The following is a 20,189-nucleotide window of genomic DNA, read 5'->3' as shown; positions in this document are numbered from 1 at the left end:
GGATACATAAACTAGCAATACTAAGTGGAATACAATTAAAATAAAATATATAACAAAATAAAATATAAGTTGTCATAAAATAAAATGTAAGTTGCCAATTTACAATATAAAATACAATATAAAATACAAATATTACAGGAATTGTAATGTAGTGCAAACTGCGTTGGTAAAGTTGGTTAGAGTACAATTTTACCTATTCGTTACTATACAGTATGATACATTAAGTGATTAAAATATATTGGGAAATAATGGGTGTTTGACAACTTTGCGTGCAGTAAAAGTGATTCTTATACAATTACCATGCTTGTGTAACAGGACAGTGAAAAATGTACGTTGTGAGACGAAACGTAATTTGGAACGTCATCTGTCACGTGTTTTTGGCAAAACAATTCAATCATCTGCACACTGTTTCAAGTCAAGTGCTTCCCGAGTTTTGTTTGGGTATCTTATGTAACTTTACTATCGAAACCTGAAGTTGGCAATGGCGAGGTTACCCACGGTTTGACAGCAATATGGTGCATAGTGCCAGGACATTCAGTTAGAGGAATTTACTGCATCTTTCTTTGGTGAGTAGAGTTAGCATATTGCTACCCGGGCTATGAAAACCAACATTTAAGTAATTTCCTAAATACAATGCACTAGTGTGGGCACATCGGCTAGCTAGCATGAGCTAACTGGTCGATATCTTGAAACGAATTAGCTCGCGTGTTGTTATCCATTAGCAAGCATATTTACGCAAACGTAGCAAAAGTATTTGTGATGCTCCTGATAACATTTGATTTGCTGCGACTAAAGTTAGCTTAAACGTTGTAGTTTACCTAGCTGGGTAAATTATGAACCTTACTGTTGTGCTTCCTCACAAGTGATGTTGCATCATCATTGAGCATATAGGCACATTTAAGCTTGCACCATCGTCCTTGGTACAACTAATGAAAGTGACTTTCTCTAAATTGTCAAAGACCGGGTTGCCACCATGACCCGAGATATTGTGATTGGAGATGAATTACCAGATTGGGTGGGGGCCAAGGAGTTCTATCAGAAGTACGATCCCAAGGAGGTAATTGGCAGGTAAGTCATGTATCCCCATCTTACTATCCCACCCGTATCTCAACCAACGGTCTGTGTAATTGATGTTTCAACGCATGTGTCTTTTTAGAGGTGTGAGCAGTGTGGTGCGCAGATGTGTGCACAAGTATACAGGACAGGAGCTGGCTGTGAAGATTATAGAGATCACAGCAGAGAAGATGACATCACAGCAACTGGAGGAGGTGAAGACCTCTACTCTAAAGGAGATTCAAGTCCTCAACACTGTGAAAGGACATTCCTCTATAAGTGAGTTTGTTTTCCAAATGCAACATAGGTGTGTTACAGTGTGTGTTCTTAAAAGACAATTTAGGTGACTATCCTCATGATTTTTCTACTGTTTTTCCAAGTCACTCTCATTGATTGCTACGAGTCAACTACCTTCATATTTTTGGTGTTTGACCTGTAAGTATAATTAGGATCAACTGTGCTAATTGTGCCAATAAACACAAAGCTCAAAGGTTAAACAATGATCCAAACATTTGATTTGTTTTCAGGATGAAAAGGGGAGAGCTTTTTGACTACCTCACAGAAAAGGTCACTCTTAGTGAAAAGGAGACCAGGTGAGTATTCTAGAAATACATTTGAACCCCATGTCTATCCCAAATATGAACATTTTGAAACTGGAAACTCGCTAACGCCTCCCTGTATATTTTGTTTGTTGCCTGTGGCTCTCTCAGGTGTATGATGCGAGCCCTCCTGGAAGCTGTCCAATACCTTCACTCACTTAACATAGTCCACCGAGACCTCAAACCTGAAAACATTCTTCTAGATGACCAAGGACACATCAAGTTGTCTGACTTTGGGTTCTCTGTCGTACTTGAGCCAGGAGAGAAACTTAGAGGTCAGAAAGAAACCACATAAGTCTAGACAACCCTTCAGGTTTTTAGTTATTTACAGCTTTCCCTTCTTCCTTTCAGAGCTGTGTGGAACGCCAGGTTACCTTGCGCCGGAAATATTGAAATGCTCCATGGATGAGATGCATCCAGGATATGGAAAGGAAGTTGACCTGTAAGTCTTCTGGTTAACACTGCCCGACACCTCGCAACATAGTGCTAGTTGGGACGCTTCTCACCTTGACCCTGCACCCTGCTTCCTCTTCTCTGGGGCAGCTGGGCATGTGGGGTGATCCTGTTCACTTTGCTGGCGGGCTCGCCTCCGTTCTGGCACAGGAAACAGTTGCTGATGCTCAGGGTGATCATGGAGGGCCGCTACCAGTTCAACTCCCCGGAGTGGGACGACAGGTCGGACACCGTTAAAGACCTGGTGAGACTTGCAGTGTGTCAGACGGTTCCTGTGTTGATGCTGCGTTCAGCAGCCAGGTTGAGGGGCTGTAGTAGTCACAGTCCACATGAGGCTGCTCCTTTACCAAAGGATCAGAAATGTCACAATCTTGATAAGACAGTAGTGCTATTGCAGAGTAAAGAGCAACGGAATAGAGGCATGTACTTTTGACCATCTTAAAGGAACATATGTGTGCGAAATGAAATGTTGGATGTGTCCCTCTGTCGGTGCTGCATGTGTACAGATATCCAGGCTCCTGGTTGTGGACCCAGCTCTGCGCCTTACTGCTGAGCAGGCCTTGGCCCATTCCTTCTTCAGGCAGTACCATAAGGACGAGGTGCGGCTCTTCAGTCCGAGGAAGACATTCAGGGTAAAGTGTCTAGCTCATATGCGTCTACTGACAGTTGAATCAGCTGTTTATTGTTTGCTATCAGGGTGTGAAGTTTATGTCAGCAAATATGACAAAAATGCATCTCAACAACCTTACCGACCCTGCCTTTAAATTGAAAAACAAATACTTAAAATGAAAGTACCTACTTTGTACATAAGATACTATAACTCTAACCGTAAACCTAAGAACACTTGGCATCTAAATGTTGTTGTTGGGTCTTGCCCCCCCGCCCCCCTCTCCTGTCAGGTGCTGATCCTGAGCGTGCTGGCCTGTATCAGGATGTACTGTCGCTACCGCAGGAGCAGGCCGCTCACGAGGGAGGTCCTGGCCAGGGACCCGTACTCCTTACGGGGCGTACGCAAACTCATCGACGGCTGCGCCTTCAGGATCTACGGCCACTGGGTGAAGAAGGGGGAGGAGCAGAACCGAGCCGCGCTGTTCCAGAACACCTCCAAGATCATGCTGCTGGATTTGGAGGACTTTGAAACCTAAAGGTCACGCTGTTCTCCTTCTTGACTGCATTGGGTTTTATGTCGTTTTACAACCTGTCTTGTGTATTTTAATGTGTAGGTTGTTGTTACTTATTATTTGTCTGTGTTAGTGGTAACTGCTGATTAAAGTACAATATGAGGAATACAGGGACCCGGGGCCTTTGCTAGCCTAATGCGCACAATGGCTTGTTATTTATAGATAGTCGGGATAGATTTCGGAATATCTGATATTATCTGTTGGGTCAGAGAGAGAGAGCTATTTGTAACTCCTCCTTGCAGGCAATGTTTTTAGAAGAAATAAGTCATAACTAAGCCACTATATGCAGTACACACTTTAAAAAGAGTTACGAAGTATTTATAATCTGTTAATCACTTGTTTACAGACAGCTTATGAATCAGTAATAAACTTCTCCTCAGTGGTGAGTGGTTGTACTGTATGTTTAAAACCCTTTATAATTACCTGAATCGAGAATACTTTCTATATGTATGTCTACATGTATACAATATTTGTATTTAAGGGATGCATATTTCCATTCATACATACTTAGTTATATATTCTCTTTCAGAACATGCAATAAGCCCACGATACATTCTAACTTCTTGATGTGGCATGTAACACCAGTTAGTACTAACAATGTTATACCTTTCCATTCCTGTAGTTTGAAGTTCTCTACAAAATTTTCCTTTTTCAGAGTAAACATTTCTTTTACCACTAAGTCTTGAACAATAATTGTACAAACATGATGTAATGCATCTGATATTACACAAAAAGAGTTTATAATGATAATTAAAGTAACATTGCTTATACATAGCATGTGAACCTTTCCGTGTTTGAGTCGTGTTGTGTTTTTCTGTCACGATGGTTGGCATGATTACGCAATCCACTTCCTCACTGACAACGGTCACAAATTATTCATATCTTGGTTTGACAAATGCAGTATGAGGGGGAAGCAGTTTGAGGCCTGGCTGTTATTACTTTTTGCCCTGCAGGCTGGACTCCAGCGAAGCCAGGGTGCTGGTCATCTTATCTGCACTGGCCCTCAGCTGTTGCTCCAGTTGGGTAGACACTCTCACCATCTCCTGCTTGACCTCCTGCTGGATGAGGGCTCTGAGCTCTGACCTATGGGATGGACCCTCTGCAGCAGAAATAGACACATTTCACGAGTTACGACAGACGTTTCTTAACTTAACCTGGTGTCTATTACGACATAGTCTCTGTTTGAACGAGACTGTAGTGAAGATATGAAGGACGTTAAAAGTCCCAGGGATGAGAGAACAAGGCTGGATGAAGCACAACACCTGCTGCAGTCTCTTCTGGTGACGTTCCCAGAGCTGCTTTCTCTTCCATGCCCAGCTGCTCCTCTTGTTCAGTCTCTGGCTTCTGTTGTGTCACAGGTTTTGCATCTGGCATATCTAAATATAGCAATGGGAAAAAACACATCATTTGACCATTGTATTGTGCTCTCAGTCATATGAATGCTGTTGATATCCTCTGGACAGTTGCCAACCATACACACCTAATAATTCAGGGCTGGGGGGGTCTTCTACATCCGGCATCCCAGAGTAACACAAGGTCAGGTCCAGGCGCACCTGGTGAAGAGTGAAAGTCTGCCATCAAGTTGTAGAGCATATTTATTCCCAGAATAGATTGATACTATAGATGGGCTCTTTATTCACTCCACAGGGAAGTGGCAAAATAATAGAATAATAGGCTTTTAGACTGAGTGTTGTTACTGCATGCCTGTGTTTACCTGAGGGGTGAATATATATTTGTAGAGATTAAAGTGTTTTATATAGGAGTTGAGGAGGTACTTCAAGATGTGGGTGACTTGATCACAGCTGAAGAGGTTAATACTGAAGGGAGGTCGCTGGGGAAAGCAGAAAAAGGAAAAATAGTTTACAAGTGTAAAATGAGGTAGTAATGGTAAGGTTCTTTGGGTAGAGTATTTAAGCCTACACACCCTGACCGAGTGACATAGCAGAAGTTCACTGCAGTATGCAAAACAGTGGTCCACGTTGTTGAGCGGTGTTTCTAGTAATTATGAACACATACAAAATGTACAGTAAATTTCACAAACTATTGCAGGATGTTCAATATATTTTCTTTTGTATTATATTCTTGTCATATGTTAATCTTAAAAATAAACGTAATATAATTATACAATAAACTAGGAACATGTTAATTCATCTGTCCTATACATATGTGCATTGTGGCATAGTCCTGATTAAATGATCTGTTACAGCATAAAGACCACTTAGTAGAGAGGATTACCTGTGTTAGCCTGATGCATGTTCTTGACGATGGAGATCAGAGCAGATGTTTGCTCCCTGTTGAACTTGTTCTCCCTGCAGAACAGCACTGTGTGCACAAACAGCTCCAGCAGAACCCCTTTCCTTGGCTCAGAGAAGTCCACAGCCAGGACACGGCATAAAGTTCTTATCGACATGTAATATATCACATTTTACAAATATCAATGAATGCATGTGTGTGCGTGTTGTGCTAATTTAAAGATTATTTTTGTAATTGTATTTTTTTTTATCACAGACCTCTCAAGTTCTGGGATGGACTTAATGTTGTCAATTTCGTCCATATCATTGTAGCTGACGTCAGCCCTACGACACATTGACAAGTAAATGTCTTAACTTTCAGAGACTTGCGTGACTTTTTTTTGCAAAATGGTCATGAAACCTACCATAATAACACTCGGGGTTTCAAGGGGTGGGGTACCTACAAAAAAGACAGTACTTCAATAAACTAGCGTACAATAACTAGCCTATGCTAAAACCTTGCTAGAAAAAAGATCCAACTACTGTCGAGTCAGTTTACCTTTATTTTTCCATCCAATTTCATTTTGCCAGCTCTATCTTCCCACTGAAAACGGCGAATCAACTTAATGATTGGGACATGAAGTTGGGTTTTCACAATTGCTTAGAACAACGAAGTCTAGTGCATCTTTACACATTTATCCTGAGTAGCCTACTTGGCAGAGTTGGACACCTCTCTGTTTACCTCGCCATGTGTCCTAGCAACAACACAATCCCCCTTAGCCCGCTTGTCCCACGTGGTAAAGGCCCAATTATACATTTAAATGTTTCTCTGAAAAATATCGGCAATATTTGATTGAGATCCAGAAAATCAGAAGATCATTTATTTTGGCAAATCACATATGGTTTACAAAATGTGCCTTTGTAATGAAAACCTTCAGAAACTGTTACCATATATCCATCTACCTTTTAAGCATATTTTATCTTTTATTTAATTGATTATTTAATTGAAAACAGCTAGTCAGTTGACATGGTCCGCTTCGTCACCAGTGTCCATACTGCTTGTGCTGTGTCTTGGAGTTTAAGTGCCTTATCCCTTCTTAATCCACTTTACCTTCTGTTGCGTGCAGGTGGGTATGTCAGATGAAGATAAAGAACGAGAGAGAATGGTTTTATTGTGGCAGTAGTATAGGCTAGTTTGTGTTCCCATATCATGGACTTGAAACAACAGTTGACGAGATTTTGATATTGTGGGTTTTCAGAGGGCGCCTATTGGGAACATTATCTGTTGTGGATCAATACCTTAAGAGGACCATGGAGGACCCGGATTTACGTCAACAAAAGCTGGACAATCAGGTAAAAGCAGCTCAATCTGTAACAATTTGTAGGCCAAAGTTAACACAAACTCATTAGGACCCCAAAAAACAAATCGTGTTTGTAGTGCACTGTGAAAGCGAATTTGACTCAATGTACAACAACCAACAAAACTTAACATGAAATAAATCCAATGTGGTATCAAAAAATAATTATGTATGGCCTTTGTGGTTTTGAAAGACTGCTCACAGTGTCATCTTAGAAAATCAACCTACATTTGTATAGCATCATTACAATTACTTCTCAGGATATGCATATTTTGTATGGAAATGATGTCACAAATGAGGAACACGCAGCTAACAAAACATTGCCAACTAACAACTTTACAGCAATAGAAAACGGACAGTCATTTAATCTAAGTTAATGGAGATATATACCTCCTTATTCACCATTATTGTTCATTTTAGTGTAATAGTGAGACATTTAATGCAGTCTTGGAATTAAGATTAACAGTTGAATCCCTCACAGCGGTCCCTTCTGATGAAGAAACAGCAGAGGAGGCGGGCCGATGCCCAAATGGTCACAGCCAATCGAGACGCGCGGCCCAAGAAGAGCAAACAGAAGTCTGGTGGGGCTGATGACACGGCCCTGTTGATTAGCCAATCCCAGAGCAACAACTCCTTGAATGGTGAGCGATGATCTCTGTGGGCCTAATTCTCAGCTGTGCTTTTGTTGAATTATTAGGCTACTTAAAACCTCTATATCTGTAAGTATTTGTATCAGTGTAATATAACATATACATTATTCAATCCCTGTATCTTTATTAAAAGTGCATGCCATAAATACATTACAATTATTTTCTCTTTTAAAGGATATTTGTGTGTGTGTTTCTTTACTGTTAGACTCACAGGTTGAACATGCCCATGACAACCCACTGGAGGAAATCAGCCTAGGAGAACTTAGTATCCAAACAAATGGAGCCTCAGAGGAGATGACGCCAGAGAAGCCCATCATTACCAAGACCATGGACCTAGAAATGGACTCACAGCCAAACCCCAAATATGACCTAGAAAATGGTGAACAAGTGGAGGAAAAGAAGACCAAGAAGAAAGGAGTTAAAAAAGGGTCAACTAAACGTGAGAATTCAACATGTGTGTTTGATGCTAAATTATTATCCCTTTGTCAAACAAAAAATTATAGAACCCGTCTTTCCCTCTTCTGTACTTCAGAGTTGGAACAGACTGAGGATGAAGAAGTACAAGGAGAGAAAGACAAGAAGGAAAAAGAGAAAGAGAAGAAAGAAAAGAAGACCAAGAAAAAGGACAAAGTGAAAGGAGCGGCCTCTGACGGTAAAGATAAAGGAGCCAAAGCCAATGACTCACACACAGAGCCAGGTACTTACATTCTTTTGTAAATCCGATATTCACACCTGATGTTTATTAACAAAGTTAACAAAACATGCATTTTTTACATGGTATGCAAAGTACCACAGGCGCTCACTCGATGGGGCTGAAATTACAACCATTCCATGATATGATCTTGTGTGACCCTTGTCTCTCAATGTCCCAGAATGTCCAGCCATTCAGATAGACTCAGTCACGGAGCTTCCCAAATTAAACATGCCCCTGGACAGAGATGATGAGGAGGGGAGGGACTGGTCGAAAAGCCCTGTTCCATCGACACCCAGAAAGAAACAACTGAACACATGTAAGTTAGCTGCTGTGCGCCAACTTAACACTAACCTAACTGTGAACTTGAACATTACACATGGAATACATTTGTGAATTTTGCGTCTCAACCTCTACAGCAAGGTGCCAAATAAGCGACAATGAGAGCAGGGATGATGAAATTCTCGAGAGAGAGAAAACACCAAGAAAGACAAAAAAAGGGGAGAAAACCAAGACCAACCTGGCATCCCTTAACACCAATTCCAGGCAACAGTCCACCTCAGACAATGACTCAATTGGAAGAGTAAGAAATAACACCACATTGGAATGACTTCATGAATGTTTCACCCAGTCGTTTGGCCTATTTGTACTGTGTATGTTGAAGGTACGCCTGCAGTTTAACAAATTGTGTTCCATATCTTCATTCTCTGAACACGTTTACCACATTCTTCTCTAAACATGTGTGACACCTTGTTCTTTGCTGAACACCCTGCCCCCCTCCTCTCAGTCCTCTCCCCTGTCGGTGGAGGACCTGGAACAGTTTGCCCTGCGTCCTGCCCCCAGGGATACGACCATTCAGTGTAGGATCACACGTGACCGGAGGGGTGTGGAGAAGGGGATGTATCCCACCTACTACCTCCACATGGAGAAGGAAGATGGCAAGAGGGTTCGTTTGTTCAGTATTGTCATTAGGCTTCAAAGTTGAAAGTCTTGACGCAATATTTAATGTATTCATTTAGCAGACACTTTCATCCCTAGTGATGTTCAGGAAGGGACTTTAATCTGAAACCTCCTGATCTGCAGTGAGGTGCTCTACCAATGAGCTACGGTATATACCCATTCCTTTAGTCTGTGCTATGTTTTGGGTCAGCTTTGAGGCAGCACAGACAGTAAGCTACAGTATGGAAGCCGTGCTGTCATTGGCAGAGAGCACTCTCTTATTCCCTCTCCTTGTCCTCTCCTTCTCTTCTCTTTTATAGGTTTTCTTAATGGCAGGCAGGAAGAGAAAAAAGTGCAAAACTTCCAATTACCTTATCTCCATCGATCCCACAGATCTGTCTAGAGATACTAACAGTTACATTGGCAAATTAAGGTACACCAACCGTCCTATACTCTCCATGTTACACTGCATTCTACATCAGACATCTCATAAGGTTCATCTCTCTCAGATCCAATGTTTTGGGCACAAAGTTCACCGTATACGACGGTGGAGAGAACCCAGACAAGAAGCCCTTCATCAAAGAGAGCGAATCAGTCCGTCAAGAGCTGGCTGCCATCTGCTACGTGAGTGCAGCTTTCCTTCTACTCATAACATACTTGTTTGACTATTTTATGCAGTGGCACACCATTATGTACCTGTAGACGATATACATGTTTTCAATTCTTTGCAGGAGAGGAATGTTCTTGGATTTAAGGGCCCAAGGAAAATGATCGTTATCATTCCTGGCATGAAGGACAATGATGAAAGAGTGTGCATTCGTCCAAAAAGCGTAAGTCCATTGATACCCCATACCGCAAATACTTGTTTATGAATTTCATAACTACTATTGTTCGGTAGATATACACATATGACATTCCTGTCATGTAAATACATGTTTGTATTTACAAACGCCCCTTCAGGATATAGAATCTCTGCTGACCCGCTATGAGAATGGGAATAGTGAAAACCTGGTCAACCTGATGAACAAGTCACCCAGCTGGAATGAGCAGACCCAGTCCTATGTGCTCAATTTCCATGGGCGCGTCACTCAGGCCTCAGTCAAAAACTTTCAGATCGTCCACCCCGACAACGGTAAGATAAGGAAAAATACTCCGGTGTTCAGTGAGTGCACAAGGGTTTGATTACGACCACATCACAACATGCTAGTAATGCTCGTAACAATAATTCCTGCGCTTTCCTCCAGCTCAAGTTTGATTGACAGGTGTCACAAAATAAGTCAAAGAGAAAAGCCAGCCGGCGCTCTTTGTTTTCATAGTGAAGGAAGGTAGAAAGATAGGAAAGGCAGGGGAGAGAGCGAGCAAGAGAGAAAGATGCCAGTAAATGGCCAGAGTTGGAATCAAACCCAGGCCACTGCAGTGAGGACTTAACCGATGAGGTAAGAGTCCTACAAGATGAGCCCCAGCATGCTAGTATTGTTAGGCTATTATATATTGTATAAATATATATATATGTATGTCTGTGAATAGGTGGAGTGTACAGCGAGAATCATCAGATCTCACTTAACTAGAAGTTAATCTACTGACTTACTTTGGTTGTGTTCCCACCTCCAAACACCCTTTGCTGTATTATATCACTATATATTGATCCCCTTTCTCTCTGGTTTCCCCTCAACCCAACCCCCCCAGAGGACTACATAGCGATGCAGTTTGGCCGCGTGGCCGAGGATGTCTTCTCCATGGACTACAGCTTCCCCATGTGTGCCCTCCAAGCCTTTGCCATCACTCTGTCCTCCTTCGATGGCAAACTGGCCTGCGAGTGAAAGTCTTTAACAGTGGCTCAACAGTTGTGGATAACTCAACTATTACTCAAATAGTATTTGTATTTATTGTAAATGTGGATTCTAGCTCTGGCCATGTTTGTTGTTGTTTTTGTTTTTAAGGTCTGAGGTTGATCAATTTTATCAAACATATGTTCAATGAAATTTATGAGGTACTGAACAAGTTTAAAGTACTAGTTTTCCATTTCTGTTATTTAAGTAGATTATCGTTGAGGCTGAAAACATTAGACAATCTGGAGGTTAATCTCTGTCCTCCGGGGATGTCATGTGGTTAGGCACTTTCCTCTGTATATTATAATCACTAAAGTATGATAAGCACAGGGACATGTAAAAGCATCAACAAAACAAAAAAACAAAATCTGCAAAAGGGTTCAAACCCTTACTGCTATAGTGCATAAATATCAATTTCAATTGACCATTAACTGCATGAAGACTGCTCGAAATCACAAATAAGTCCATTTGTAGTATTAACTTAAAATATTGTTTACATTCCACTGGATATTGTGTGCAACGTCTAAGTGAGTTGCACAATAATGTCTGTATTTAAGACAACTGAATTTATGAAGACAAATAAACAATACTGAATTTACCCCCTTTGAGTGGTTAATAATTCTATTACCTATTTCAACATTTTGACAAAAGAATTGAGGTTTGTTCTTGACATGGTTTTAGTGTATAACTGGCCTCTATCAGCCCCCAACTGTGCCCAAAGTCATCTGATCACTTGGAATAAACACTATTATAAGCCAAATGAATTAATTACTGCTTGTCTGTACGTTTAGTTTGTGTGTTCAGTTGAAAGTAAAACTATGGCGGAAACACTTATCTTTGGGAGTGAATGCATATAACAATCTAAGTTACTTTAACCAAAAGTTTGAGGGAGATGCTGATAGGGGCTACAACTCAAGATGTCTTAACTTGCGCAATGTCACAAGTTCTTGTCTACAAGAACACTGTCACAGATAATAGACTGTTGTGCTAATTATATTACTAAGCATGCAAGATATGGAGATGGAGATCAACAGTGTATGAATCGGCCTCGGTAATTTACCTGAGCAAAATTAGAAGTGTTCTGATGTGAAGTCTTTATTTGTGACCTCTCTGTCTAGTATCATAAGGTGCTAATGATTTTTATACACAGACGTTTCCTGTGCAAAATAACTGTTCACCGTGAACGTAATTCAGTGCTCTGACGATGTCTGATATACTTTTTCACATCTTCCTGTGTGGTGACACTGTTGTCACTGGTAACCTTTACTGGGGCCATCACATCAGAAAAAAAAGATGCCAATGTTAACTTATGTTAACAATGCTACATTTTGATAAGACATTTCCAGGCCTAAGTTACAGGAGTCCTGAACTGCAGGCATGTTGCACTGTACAACTTCACACGCACTGAAAACTGTTTTGGGGAATACAACTGGATGTTGTAAATTTATGGATTATGATCATTTGTTTGGAACACCATTTCTGTCAAGATGTATTGGAGGCATGTAAACAAAATAATTGTACAAAAATAAACAAGTAACTACGGCTCAAATATCTTGTTATGTGTCTCCATATATGAATACAATACAGGAAACTCGGGATAAGAGCGTCTGCTAAATGACTAAATGTCAATTGATAGCCTAAATGTTATGCAATTATACATGTATTCCCTTTTGGCTCAAGATACTGGCTCACCACCACTAACTAGATATAGAAATCTTCAATTCTAACACATCCTGCATTGCTCATGACAGATGAGATAACAGCTGCTACTATCTGAATCCTCCCACTTTTAGCCACGGTAGAAAGGGTATTGAACAACAGATCTGAAAAACAGAGCATCTAACAGGGGCTAAGTGAAAGTTGATTACACCCAAATGTTTTTAGTGCTCATCCAGACTCTACCAATACCGACATGAGGCTTCACCTGGCATTTATCTTGGTGTCTCTCCATATGTTCTGTCTGCACGGACTTTCTCCTGAACAAGGTAAAAACCAATGGTGGTGTGCAACATATATGCAGTGGTGTGGTGTTTACGAGTCTGATTATAAATCTACAATATCAGCTGGATATGGAAGAGTCGCAACACCTATTAGTCAAAGGGGGCTTAAACTTAATCATATTGATTTTATGTACATAACTTGTTCTGATATAATTGTGCATAAAAAAAATAATTGTTTCAATGTATTATTTCAAAAGGTTCTTTTCTCCTCATTATCCTTTATGTCCGGTATTTTTTACATTAATGACAAAACATACAATGGCATTCACAAACCACTTAAGCTAGTGTTGGGAGTAATGGTTGGAGTGTTTTTAATGTGTTTTCAGCAGTGGACTACAGTCTTAGTTGTCTGACTGACTACCTGTACACCATAAACTGCCTACTCAGTGTGAGATCGAAAGAGGCCCACACGTTTAACCACACACACTGGCTGACGTTTCATCAAATTCAGTGAGTTAATACGAAGCCTCCTTAATATACAAATCTATTTTACACTGACATGCACCATCCTCATTTTACTTTCTGCTATCTTTTTAACTAAAAGCAACACACGCAAGTAATATTCTAAATATTCAATGGTCAGCCGTTCCCTCACATTCAAATATGCACAGGTTCAGGGGTTACATCGTTATGGCATTTTAGTAGCTCGGGTTTGATCCCTCTCCTCCCCTCTCCTCAGGGATGTGTATAACTGTAGCCTGGCATGGAACTACAGCAATTACTCCTGTTCATTTGACACATTAATTCAAAACCCTCAAGACGATTACATTTCAACCTTCACGGACATGGATGTCTTTCAAATCACGCTCTACATCAACAGAGATGGGGACATCAGCTCTAGGCTGCTGGATGATAATTTCAAGCCTGTGGAACACAGTAGGTGACTTTGACAATGCACGCTAAAGAGTAGTACGACACAAACATACGCACAAGAGAATACAGATACACTAGTGTTAAGAACAGAAACTTGCTTACTTGAGTCCTTTTTGTTTTCTTTTGTCGGACAATCAATCTAATGCTATATATATTGTTTTTCTAGTAAAGCCTAAAACACCTTGCAACCTCACAGTCCACCGGAGCTACGATAAATACCACTTCACATGGAAGAGCACCTATGAAGATTACCCATATTTCTATCTAACTGACGACCTCAAATTTGAGCTAAGCTATCAAAGTATGAATCACCAAGTAGAGGTATGAGCTACTATAACATTCTTATGCCATTAAAATGTCCAAATCAAACTGAACTAAACAGCTTCTCCTGTTTGACTCGTTTCACCTCACAGGTTGTCACACTCTCCTCAACCATCATGAACATCACGGTTAACGACTACAATTTTGAAGCAGAAACTGTGTACAGAGTTAGAGTGAGGTCTAGCCCCAATCAGATATCCTACAAAGGGCAATGGAGTGAATGGGGCTCAGAAGTAAACTGGAAAACCCCCAGCAAACATGGTATGACAGCTGTGTAGACTACCTCAGTGTATATGCTCATGTTTGCAGTAAGTCACACTAAAGTTGTCGTTCTGGTTTGAAAACGCAGTGCCTCCCTGGAACACCGTCAAGTCCTTGTTGGACGCTAACATTATAATCCCGCTTTGTGTCCTGGGTCCAATGTTGCTATTCCTGTGCTACATCCCTGTTGTGAAGTAAGTCATTTCTACTACCAAAAGTACTCGATAAAGTGGGTATGCTCCAGTTTCTCAATCCAAATAGCTTGGCATATTTAAGTCTAGTTACCATTTATGTATTGTAGGATGAGGCGAAATACTTTCATCCCAACTCCAGAACCATTTTTCAAATCGCTTTACAGCGAATGTAAGGGGGATTTCAAGGTAACCTGGCCTCCATACACCAAGTTAATCAACTACTACACTTATAATATGCTGCTCATTTATCACCACCATGTAACCAGCTTACAATAACTGAACAAGCGACGGGAAGGCAATGAACTCAGTGTCATGAAGAAACATTATGTTATAGCTGCAATGCTCCCTTATTACAGAGCTGGGTCGTGACACCCAGCAGTGAAGAGGACTTCAAGACGGAGGAAACCTTAAAGATCGACACCCTAACCGACACCATCCTGGACAAGATCACACTCTGCCCGTCCCAGGGCCGAGACCCTTCCTGTGACAGCCCCATCACGTCAGTCTCAGAGGCGGCTCTCCTGGGCGGCCCTCCAGCCGTGAACCCCAGGCCCCCTCCTCCTTCCTCCAGCAACCTGGTGAGGAGCGCATCACTCATCTCTGACATGGCGTGTGTCCTGGAGATAGACTCTGGATGCTGGCGCTGCAGTGCTGTGTCCCTGGAGCGGGAAGTCCACCTGTACACCAACGAGTACTGCATCCTGTCTGACACTCTCGGGACAGCCAGGAAGGCAGGCGAGGTGGTGGGGGCCGAGGACCAGCGATCAGAGCTTCACTTTAACGAGACGTCAGATGGAGTCTACCAGTTTGACTGATTTGTCAGAAATTAGCTGAACAGTGACCAACTGCGGAATTTTAGGAGCTTTGAAACCCCCCCCCCCCCCCCCCCGCCAGCTAATCGGGCCTGCTTATTTATTTACTATGCAATCAGTCAAGTCCTTTACCTTACTACCATTTTCTTGTTTGTAGGACTACCAAGTTCTGTATCTGTCATTTGTAACATGAATTAAATTAATGTTAACAGCAATTTGGAGTCAAATCATCTCTATATACCAAGGATATGTCAAGATACATTCACACCCAACAAGTTCATTACACTAATATGCTTAAAATCAAGGGGTACACATACATTTGAGTTTTGCCTAATATAAAAGGCAATAATTTAACCAAAGCTTTATAGAAACATTTTTATTTACTCTAACACATACATGAACAAAAGCACCATAGAGTCTGTTACAGAAGGAAGCCTACCTGTCTTCAGAGTGACCACACATGGTCCCTGATTTTTTTCCTCATACCAAACACTCCAATGAACAAAGACAGCCAAGGCAGCAGATTCTATCTTACATTACAGCATGCTGAATAGAAAACCTGCATCAGAGAATCAAGAGAGCCATCTAGAGACACTAGTGTGATAAGACAGTATATAAAAGTGCCATTCATGATACAGCAATTGAAATACTGACATTGAAGAAATAGCAAAACTTTTTACATTTAAAATCAAGGATTGGAGATAGAGGGAAGGAGGGGGGAGTTAAGGAACAGACCCTGTGACAGAATCATTTGAACAGAAACAAAACCCAACCAAGAGACGTAACTCCTTGAAAGAGAAGGATCAATGTTGAAACTACGGTGCAGCCTACACGGCCCTCACACCAGAACAGAAGTCGAGGGGTTAAAAAGGGAGGCATTCAGGTCACTGTGGCAACCATTCCCTCCCCGTGCCACACGCACTCACCAGCCGATGGTCAGGATGCGATTGAAATAAAAATGGTAAATCAGAAGAGCGGATGGCACAGAATGCGTGGGAGTTATTAAATAGAAGTCCTTAATCAAGTCTCAATGTGAGAGGGTCACATTCATTGAGAAACTGAGAAGGGGAGGAGATCCACGATAGAACCATGTCTTCCGAGTGGTGCGTTCACCCTTACGACGGGGAGAACTTTTTGGCCTGTGCTCGAACTCTTTTTTCATATTCTACTCTGTTTTGGCTGGAAAAAAAAGAAACGTTTTGATAAAAGGTAGTTATTTAAATTCATCCGAAACAAGGTTTGGCCAGCACTCACCAGTAAATTGTGTATGCCTCTGCTTGAGCTGGATCCTGGATATTAGGCTCATTTAGAAGTTCCTGGATACCTAATAGGATCTGGAAAAACCCAGACAAGGTCCAAAGTGAAGAGTAATTTGCTACTGGAAAAGGTATTTCGTAGACAAATGTCGAACCGATATATTAAATTAATTGTCAGGAAGTAAACAACTGCTAGCTACCAGGTAAGGTACAGTGGATGTTTACACTTTTACCACCGGTGCATTGTTGTTGAATGCTCAGATTAACAGTTTAAGTTGTACATTTCCAATAGCTTGGACCAGTGTTTCTTACCCCTGTCCTCAGGGAACCCGTCCTGCATGTTTTAGATGTTTACCTGCTCCAACACACCTGATTCGATTAAATGGGTCTTTATCTAGCTCTGTAGAAGCCTGGTAACGAACATGCATTTGATTCAGGTGTGTTGGAGCCAAGAACCATCTAAAACATGCAGGCCAGGGGTTCCCTGAGGACAGGATTAAGAACCACTGGTTTATGCTGGGGACACACTACAGAATAATCGGGCCGATTTCGCCCCTTCCGACAATCCTAGGTAACGTCCCGATTATCTTGATGGTTCTACTGATTATTTTATCAGATATTCCCTTGGTGTGAGGTGTGTCAAGAGTGACCGAATCTGCTCGGAAGGACGTCGGAGGCGCCTGTCAACACATGTTGAACATTTGCGATCAGAAATCCTGACGTGTGGGGGGAACCCTGAGGACAAACCCCGAGTTTATCACGTGAAACGAACAATATCCAATCAGAAAAGCAAGCTGAGAGAAGGAAGCATAACAAAGTCAGAGTCACGGCGCAACACAAAGTTAAATGGAATTGATGTGTGGCAACAGCAAACCCTTTCCTTTTTTCCGTGAATTTGTGAAAATAATTGCAACACTTTTTTGCAAACACACGCAATTTCTTCCTGCATAGAGTCCGCCATGCTTATTCTTAAGTCTCGACAGATTTTGCGAAATTTGTGTTAACAGTCGGGACACGGGCTGTGTCAAATCATGGCACACCACACACTGTAGGAGCACAACGGCTAAATCTAGGATTTTTTGTCCTCATGCATGTGGTCTCTCAGTTTGAAAATCTTATAAGGTTAATTCAAATAGTTTAGTGTGTCCCCAGCATTAGACTGCTTGTCCTGACTCAAATTGAATTGTAATCTTGTCAACTTTACTAATTTAGTGTCATATTGATATTTCAAGTCTTTAATGCCACTTGTTTTCATTTAGTTGGAGTTGAGTTAGACCCCACATCAGATGTGGTCCATGCTAACCTGTTTGATGGTGATGGCTGGCCTCCAGTCCTTGTCTTCCTCCAGAATAGACAGGCAGACAGTGCCTGAAGGGTACACGTTGGGATGGAACAGGGGAGGCTCAAATTTACCTACGGGAAAGAAATCAAACAGGTCTGTAAGCAAGAGACTCTAGGTTGCGTTGTGATGACACTAGTTATGTTACTGGTAAGAGGCAAGCTCACATTTGGGGGGCGAGGAAGGGTAGTCATCCTTAAACAGCATGCGCAGTTTGAACAAGCCTCCTTCCCATGGAGTCTGTGGAGAGAAAGTGTGGAATCTAACAGTTCACAAAAGTTCTCAGATCCATCAACACCACCTTGTTTTACCAAACAAGTAGGGGAGATAATAGCCCCCATTATAATGTACCGATAAAGAATAACCCTATTACCCCTTTCTTCCCAGGAATGGCACATTCCCAATTCATCAAGTTCATCGTTCCATCTGGGTTTTTTGTTGGTACAGCTACAAATCCCTGAAACAGGAAAGAAAATAGAATGTGAAGATAAGCTAAATGGACTGCTACTCATATACATTATGTAGAGTGGGTTCTAACACAGATCAGAAACTGATGGGCATCAGTGAGCTACTCACAAAAGGATGGTCTTTCCGCCACGCTTTGCGTTCCTGGGCGAGCCGGCTCAACGCAATGCCAGACATGACTAGTGAGGTCCTGCAATAACAAGACAATTTGCAGGTGTTACACTAGCTGAAAAGTCACTGAATCCATGAATAATATCAATGTGTGTGTGGAGGGCATAATATCCATAGGATGCCTGGCAGTCAGGCACAGCAGTTTAAACGATCCAATACATACAAGTTCAAGCATTGAAGTTCTAATCCCTGTACAGATTGTAAGCCCCTAAACAGAACTAGACAGCCACTGACTAGTCAAGATTGCACCGACAATTACAATGATCAGAGTTTGATATACCCATAATATAACTGATCCCCACATGTGGTGGCAATAAAGGTGGATATCCGGAACTTTCGTTCCAGACGAATAGCACCAAAGACAAAAATATGCGTTAGCATCGGCTAGCCTGCTAGTGCTAGCGTTAGCCAGTCAAATTTGCACAAACGAATTGGACCCTTCAGCTCATGTCATCGGTAAACTATAGATTCAAACCAATTGATTGGTTTAAGATTGTGACCATAAATACACATCGCCATCTATGAAATTATAAAATAACTACTCACATACAACTAGCTATACCGAAGAAGCACCCGCTAAGGTAGCTTACTATTATTGTGCGCCATATCACCCTGGCGCGGAGCGTCTGAGCGGCCTGATGACATGGAATTGCGCACTTGCCGTTGATTTACAAACAGTGTTGATAAAAATACGCTTAATACCCCTCAATTTTAACGTCGCAAACAGTCGTTGTCACATCGGCTTTCCCTTTTAATTACTCCAGATTCTTACAAGAGTTAGAAATAATAAAACACACAGAACAGCAGGACAAAGAACCAAGAGCAATCGGACAGGCGCAAAATTACGCACCGACCAAACTAGCGAAAATTGCGCAAATTCGCGCGTCTCAAATAACCTTGTATCACAAAACGGTAAATGTGCAACGTACATGGAGTCTTTCTCTTACCTCTCAATATGGTTTCAATGGCTGGTATAATTGAACCGTATGCGTTAATCGTGGCTATCTATGGATATTAAACCTTACAAAGTTTCCCTCCTGAAAACCCACCCGTTTCTACCCAGACTAAATAACAGGACCATTTACATAGCCAACCCCCTTGTCGCCTGAACATAATTAAAATTGATTAGGGGTTCCGCGGACAGCAAGGATCAAACAATATCACAGCAGAACAAAACAAATCTAACAAGATGACTACATATTTGCAATATTTGTGATTTCACTTGCATACACATTTTTTAAGCGACAGTTCAATTGTATTTGCATTAAGCATTTTGTGTCATGCCATATTCAATTTATATTCATATATTCATTGGCAGCAACTTGGGTCATCATTATAATTTTGCATGAGTGATTGCACTTGGTTATTGAAACAATTCAGGCAAATCTTTGGACGACTCAATTTAAAGAGACAGTTTCTTCAAAATTTTGAAGTTTTATCCTACAACTCTAGAGGGCGTACTTTGTTAATACATTTGATGGAGAAAAAGCTGCCTTCATAGCTGTTTGTTAAT

The 20,189-nt window shown here is 41.4% G+C and overlaps 5 protein-coding genes across 7 annotated transcripts; 3 read left to right on the top strand and 2 right to left on the bottom strand.

Annotated features, from left to right (window-relative positions):
• Positions 1-377: 377 nt before the first annotated feature.
• phkg2 (phosphorylase kinase, gamma 2 (testis)) lies at positions 378-4,073 on the top strand. The gene is made up of 10 exons (XM_047033088.1): positions 378-566; positions 960-1,068; positions 1,157-1,332; positions 1,434-1,488; positions 1,581-1,646; positions 1,764-1,927; positions 2,004-2,094; positions 2,196-2,349; positions 2,612-2,737; positions 3,005-4,073. Exons 2-10 carry the CDS (start codon positions 974-976, stop codon positions 3,248-3,250), a joined length of 1,173 nt encoding a protein of 390 aa, XP_046889044.1. The 5' UTR covers positions 378-566; positions 960-973; the 3' UTR covers positions 3,251-4,073.
• ccdc189 (coiled-coil domain containing 189) lies at positions 3,689-6,314 on the bottom strand. 2 transcript variants are annotated; one of them, XM_047033104.1, is made up of 9 exons: positions 6,077-6,312; positions 5,943-5,977; positions 5,797-5,862; positions 5,522-5,685; positions 5,211-5,281; positions 5,001-5,117; positions 4,767-4,839; positions 4,549-4,662; positions 3,689-4,385 (listed from the first exon to the last, which is right to left on the bottom strand). In XM_047033104.1, the coding sequence occupies exons 1-9, from the start codon at positions 6,098-6,100 to the stop codon at positions 4,222-4,224; spliced, it is 828 nt and encodes a 275-aa protein (XP_046889060.1). In that variant the 5' UTR covers positions 6,101-6,312; the 3' UTR covers positions 3,689-4,221. The 2 variants fall into 2 exon arrangements, with proteins under 2 accessions (XP_046889060.1, XP_046889059.1); XM_047033103.1 differs by having other exon boundaries at positions 5,001-5,281; positions 6,077-6,314.
• Positions 6,315-6,592: 278 nt separating this feature from the next.
• Positions 6,593-11,973, top strand: si:dkey-220f10.4 (tubby protein homolog). Its single transcript, XM_047033053.1, has 12 exons — positions 6,593-6,870; positions 7,357-7,516; positions 7,731-7,964; positions 8,058-8,222; positions 8,398-8,535; positions 8,636-8,799; positions 9,004-9,162; positions 9,476-9,588; positions 9,665-9,779; positions 9,887-9,985; positions 10,116-10,287; positions 10,842-11,973. Exons 1-12 carry the CDS (start codon positions 6,829-6,831, stop codon positions 10,973-10,975), a joined length of 1,695 nt encoding a protein of 564 aa, XP_046889009.1. The 5' UTR covers positions 6,593-6,828; the 3' UTR covers positions 10,976-11,973.
• A 652-nt stretch (positions 11,974-12,625) lies between these two features.
• LOC124476072 (interleukin-21 receptor) lies at positions 12,626-15,516 on the top strand. 2 transcript variants are annotated; one of them, XM_047033071.1, is made up of 8 exons: positions 12,626-12,969; positions 13,314-13,434; positions 13,664-13,860; positions 14,024-14,178; positions 14,271-14,439; positions 14,528-14,633; positions 14,741-14,819; positions 14,990-15,516. In XM_047033071.1, the coding sequence occupies exons 1-8, from the start codon at positions 12,897-12,899 to the stop codon at positions 15,446-15,448; spliced, it is 1,359 nt and encodes a 452-aa protein (XP_046889027.1). In that variant the 5' UTR covers positions 12,626-12,896; the 3' UTR covers positions 15,449-15,516. The 2 variants fall into 2 exon arrangements, with proteins under 2 accessions (XP_046889027.1, XP_046889026.1); XM_047033070.1 differs by having other exon boundaries at positions 13,311-13,434.
• Positions 15,517-15,806: 290 nt separating this feature from the next.
• Positions 15,807-19,770, bottom strand: ube2ib (ubiquitin-conjugating enzyme E2Ib). The gene is made up of 7 exons (XM_047033126.1): positions 19,624-19,770; positions 18,617-18,695; positions 18,414-18,497; positions 18,208-18,280; positions 18,005-18,114; positions 16,700-16,779; positions 15,807-16,624 (listed from the first exon to the last, which is right to left on the bottom strand). The coding sequence occupies exons 2-7, from the start codon at positions 18,680-18,682 to the stop codon at positions 16,561-16,563; spliced, it is 477 nt and encodes a 158-aa protein (XP_046889082.1). The 5' UTR covers positions 18,683-18,695; positions 19,624-19,770; the 3' UTR covers positions 15,807-16,560.
• Between the last annotated feature and the right edge of the window lie 419 nt (positions 19,771-20,189).

Source organism: Hypomesus transpacificus, chromosome 13 (assembly GCF_021917145.1).
Source record: "Hypomesus transpacificus isolate Combined female chromosome 13, fHypTra1, whole genome shotgun sequence".
Taxonomy (NCBI): domain Eukaryota; kingdom Metazoa; phylum Chordata; class Actinopteri; order Osmeriformes; family Osmeridae; genus Hypomesus; species Hypomesus transpacificus.
The sequence above is the reverse complement of the archived record's forward strand: the minus strand, read 5'-3'. Positions and strand labels throughout refer to the sequence as shown.

Excerpts from the sequence above, each read along its gene's own strand:
- phkg2 (XM_047033088.1), top strand. The coding sequence starts at position 974 with ATGACCCGAGATATTGTGATTGGAGATGAATTACCAGATTGGGTGGGG. Across the intron at positions 1,647-1,763 it reads CTTAGTGAAAAGGAGACCAG|GTGTATGATGCGAGCCCTCC; the intron begins GTGAGTATTCTA and ends TGGCTCTCTCAG. Across the intron at positions 2,350-2,611 it reads CGGACACCGTTAAAGACCTG|ATATCCAGGCTCCTGGTTGT; the intron begins GTGAGACTTGCA and ends GCATGTGTACAG.
- ccdc189 (XM_047033103.1), bottom strand. The coding sequence starts at position 6,100 with ATGAAATTGGATGGAAAAATAAAG. Across the intron at positions 4,663-4,766 it reads CCCCAGCCCTGAATTATTAG|ATATGCCAGATGCAAAACCT; the intron begins GTGTGTATGGTT and ends TGCTATATTTAG. Across the intron at positions 4,386-4,548 it reads ACCAGAAGAGACTGCAGCAG|AGGGTCCATCCCATAGGTCA; the intron begins GTGTTGTGCTTC and ends TTTCTGCTGCAG.
- si:dkey-220f10.4 (XM_047033053.1), top strand. The coding sequence starts at position 6,829 with ATGGAGGACCCGGATTTACGTCAACAAAAGCTGGACAATCAG. Across the intron at positions 9,986-10,115 it reads TGTGCATTCGTCCAAAAAGC|GATATAGAATCTCTGCTGAC; the intron begins GTAAGTCCATTG and ends ACGCCCCTTCAG. Across the intron at positions 10,288-10,841 it reads GATCGTCCACCCCGACAACG|AGGACTACATAGCGATGCAG; the intron begins GTAAGATAAGGA and ends CAACCCCCCCAG.
- LOC124476072 (XM_047033070.1), top strand. The coding sequence starts at position 12,897 with ATGAGGCTTCACCTGGCATTTATCTTGGTGTCTCTCCATATGTTCTGT. Across the intron at positions 14,179-14,270 it reads GTATGAATCACCAAGTAGAG|GTTGTCACACTCTCCTCAAC; the intron begins GTATGAGCTACT and ends TTCACCTCACAG. Across the intron at positions 14,440-14,527 it reads GAAAACCCCCAGCAAACATG|TGCCTCCCTGGAACACCGTC; the intron begins GTATGACAGCTG and ends TTGAAAACGCAG.
- ube2ib (XM_047033126.1), bottom strand. The coding sequence starts at position 18,682 with ATGTCTGGCATTGCGTTGAGCCGGCTCGCCCAGGAACGCAAAGCGTGG. Across the intron at positions 18,115-18,207 it reads CCCTTCCTCGCCCCCCAAAT|GTAAATTTGAGCCTCCCCTG; the intron begins GTGAGCTTGCCT and ends TCTTTCCCGTAG. Across the intron at positions 16,625-16,699 it reads GAGGCATACACAATTTACTG|CCAAAACAGAGTAGAATATG; the intron begins GTGAGTGCTGGC and ends TTTTTTTTCCAG.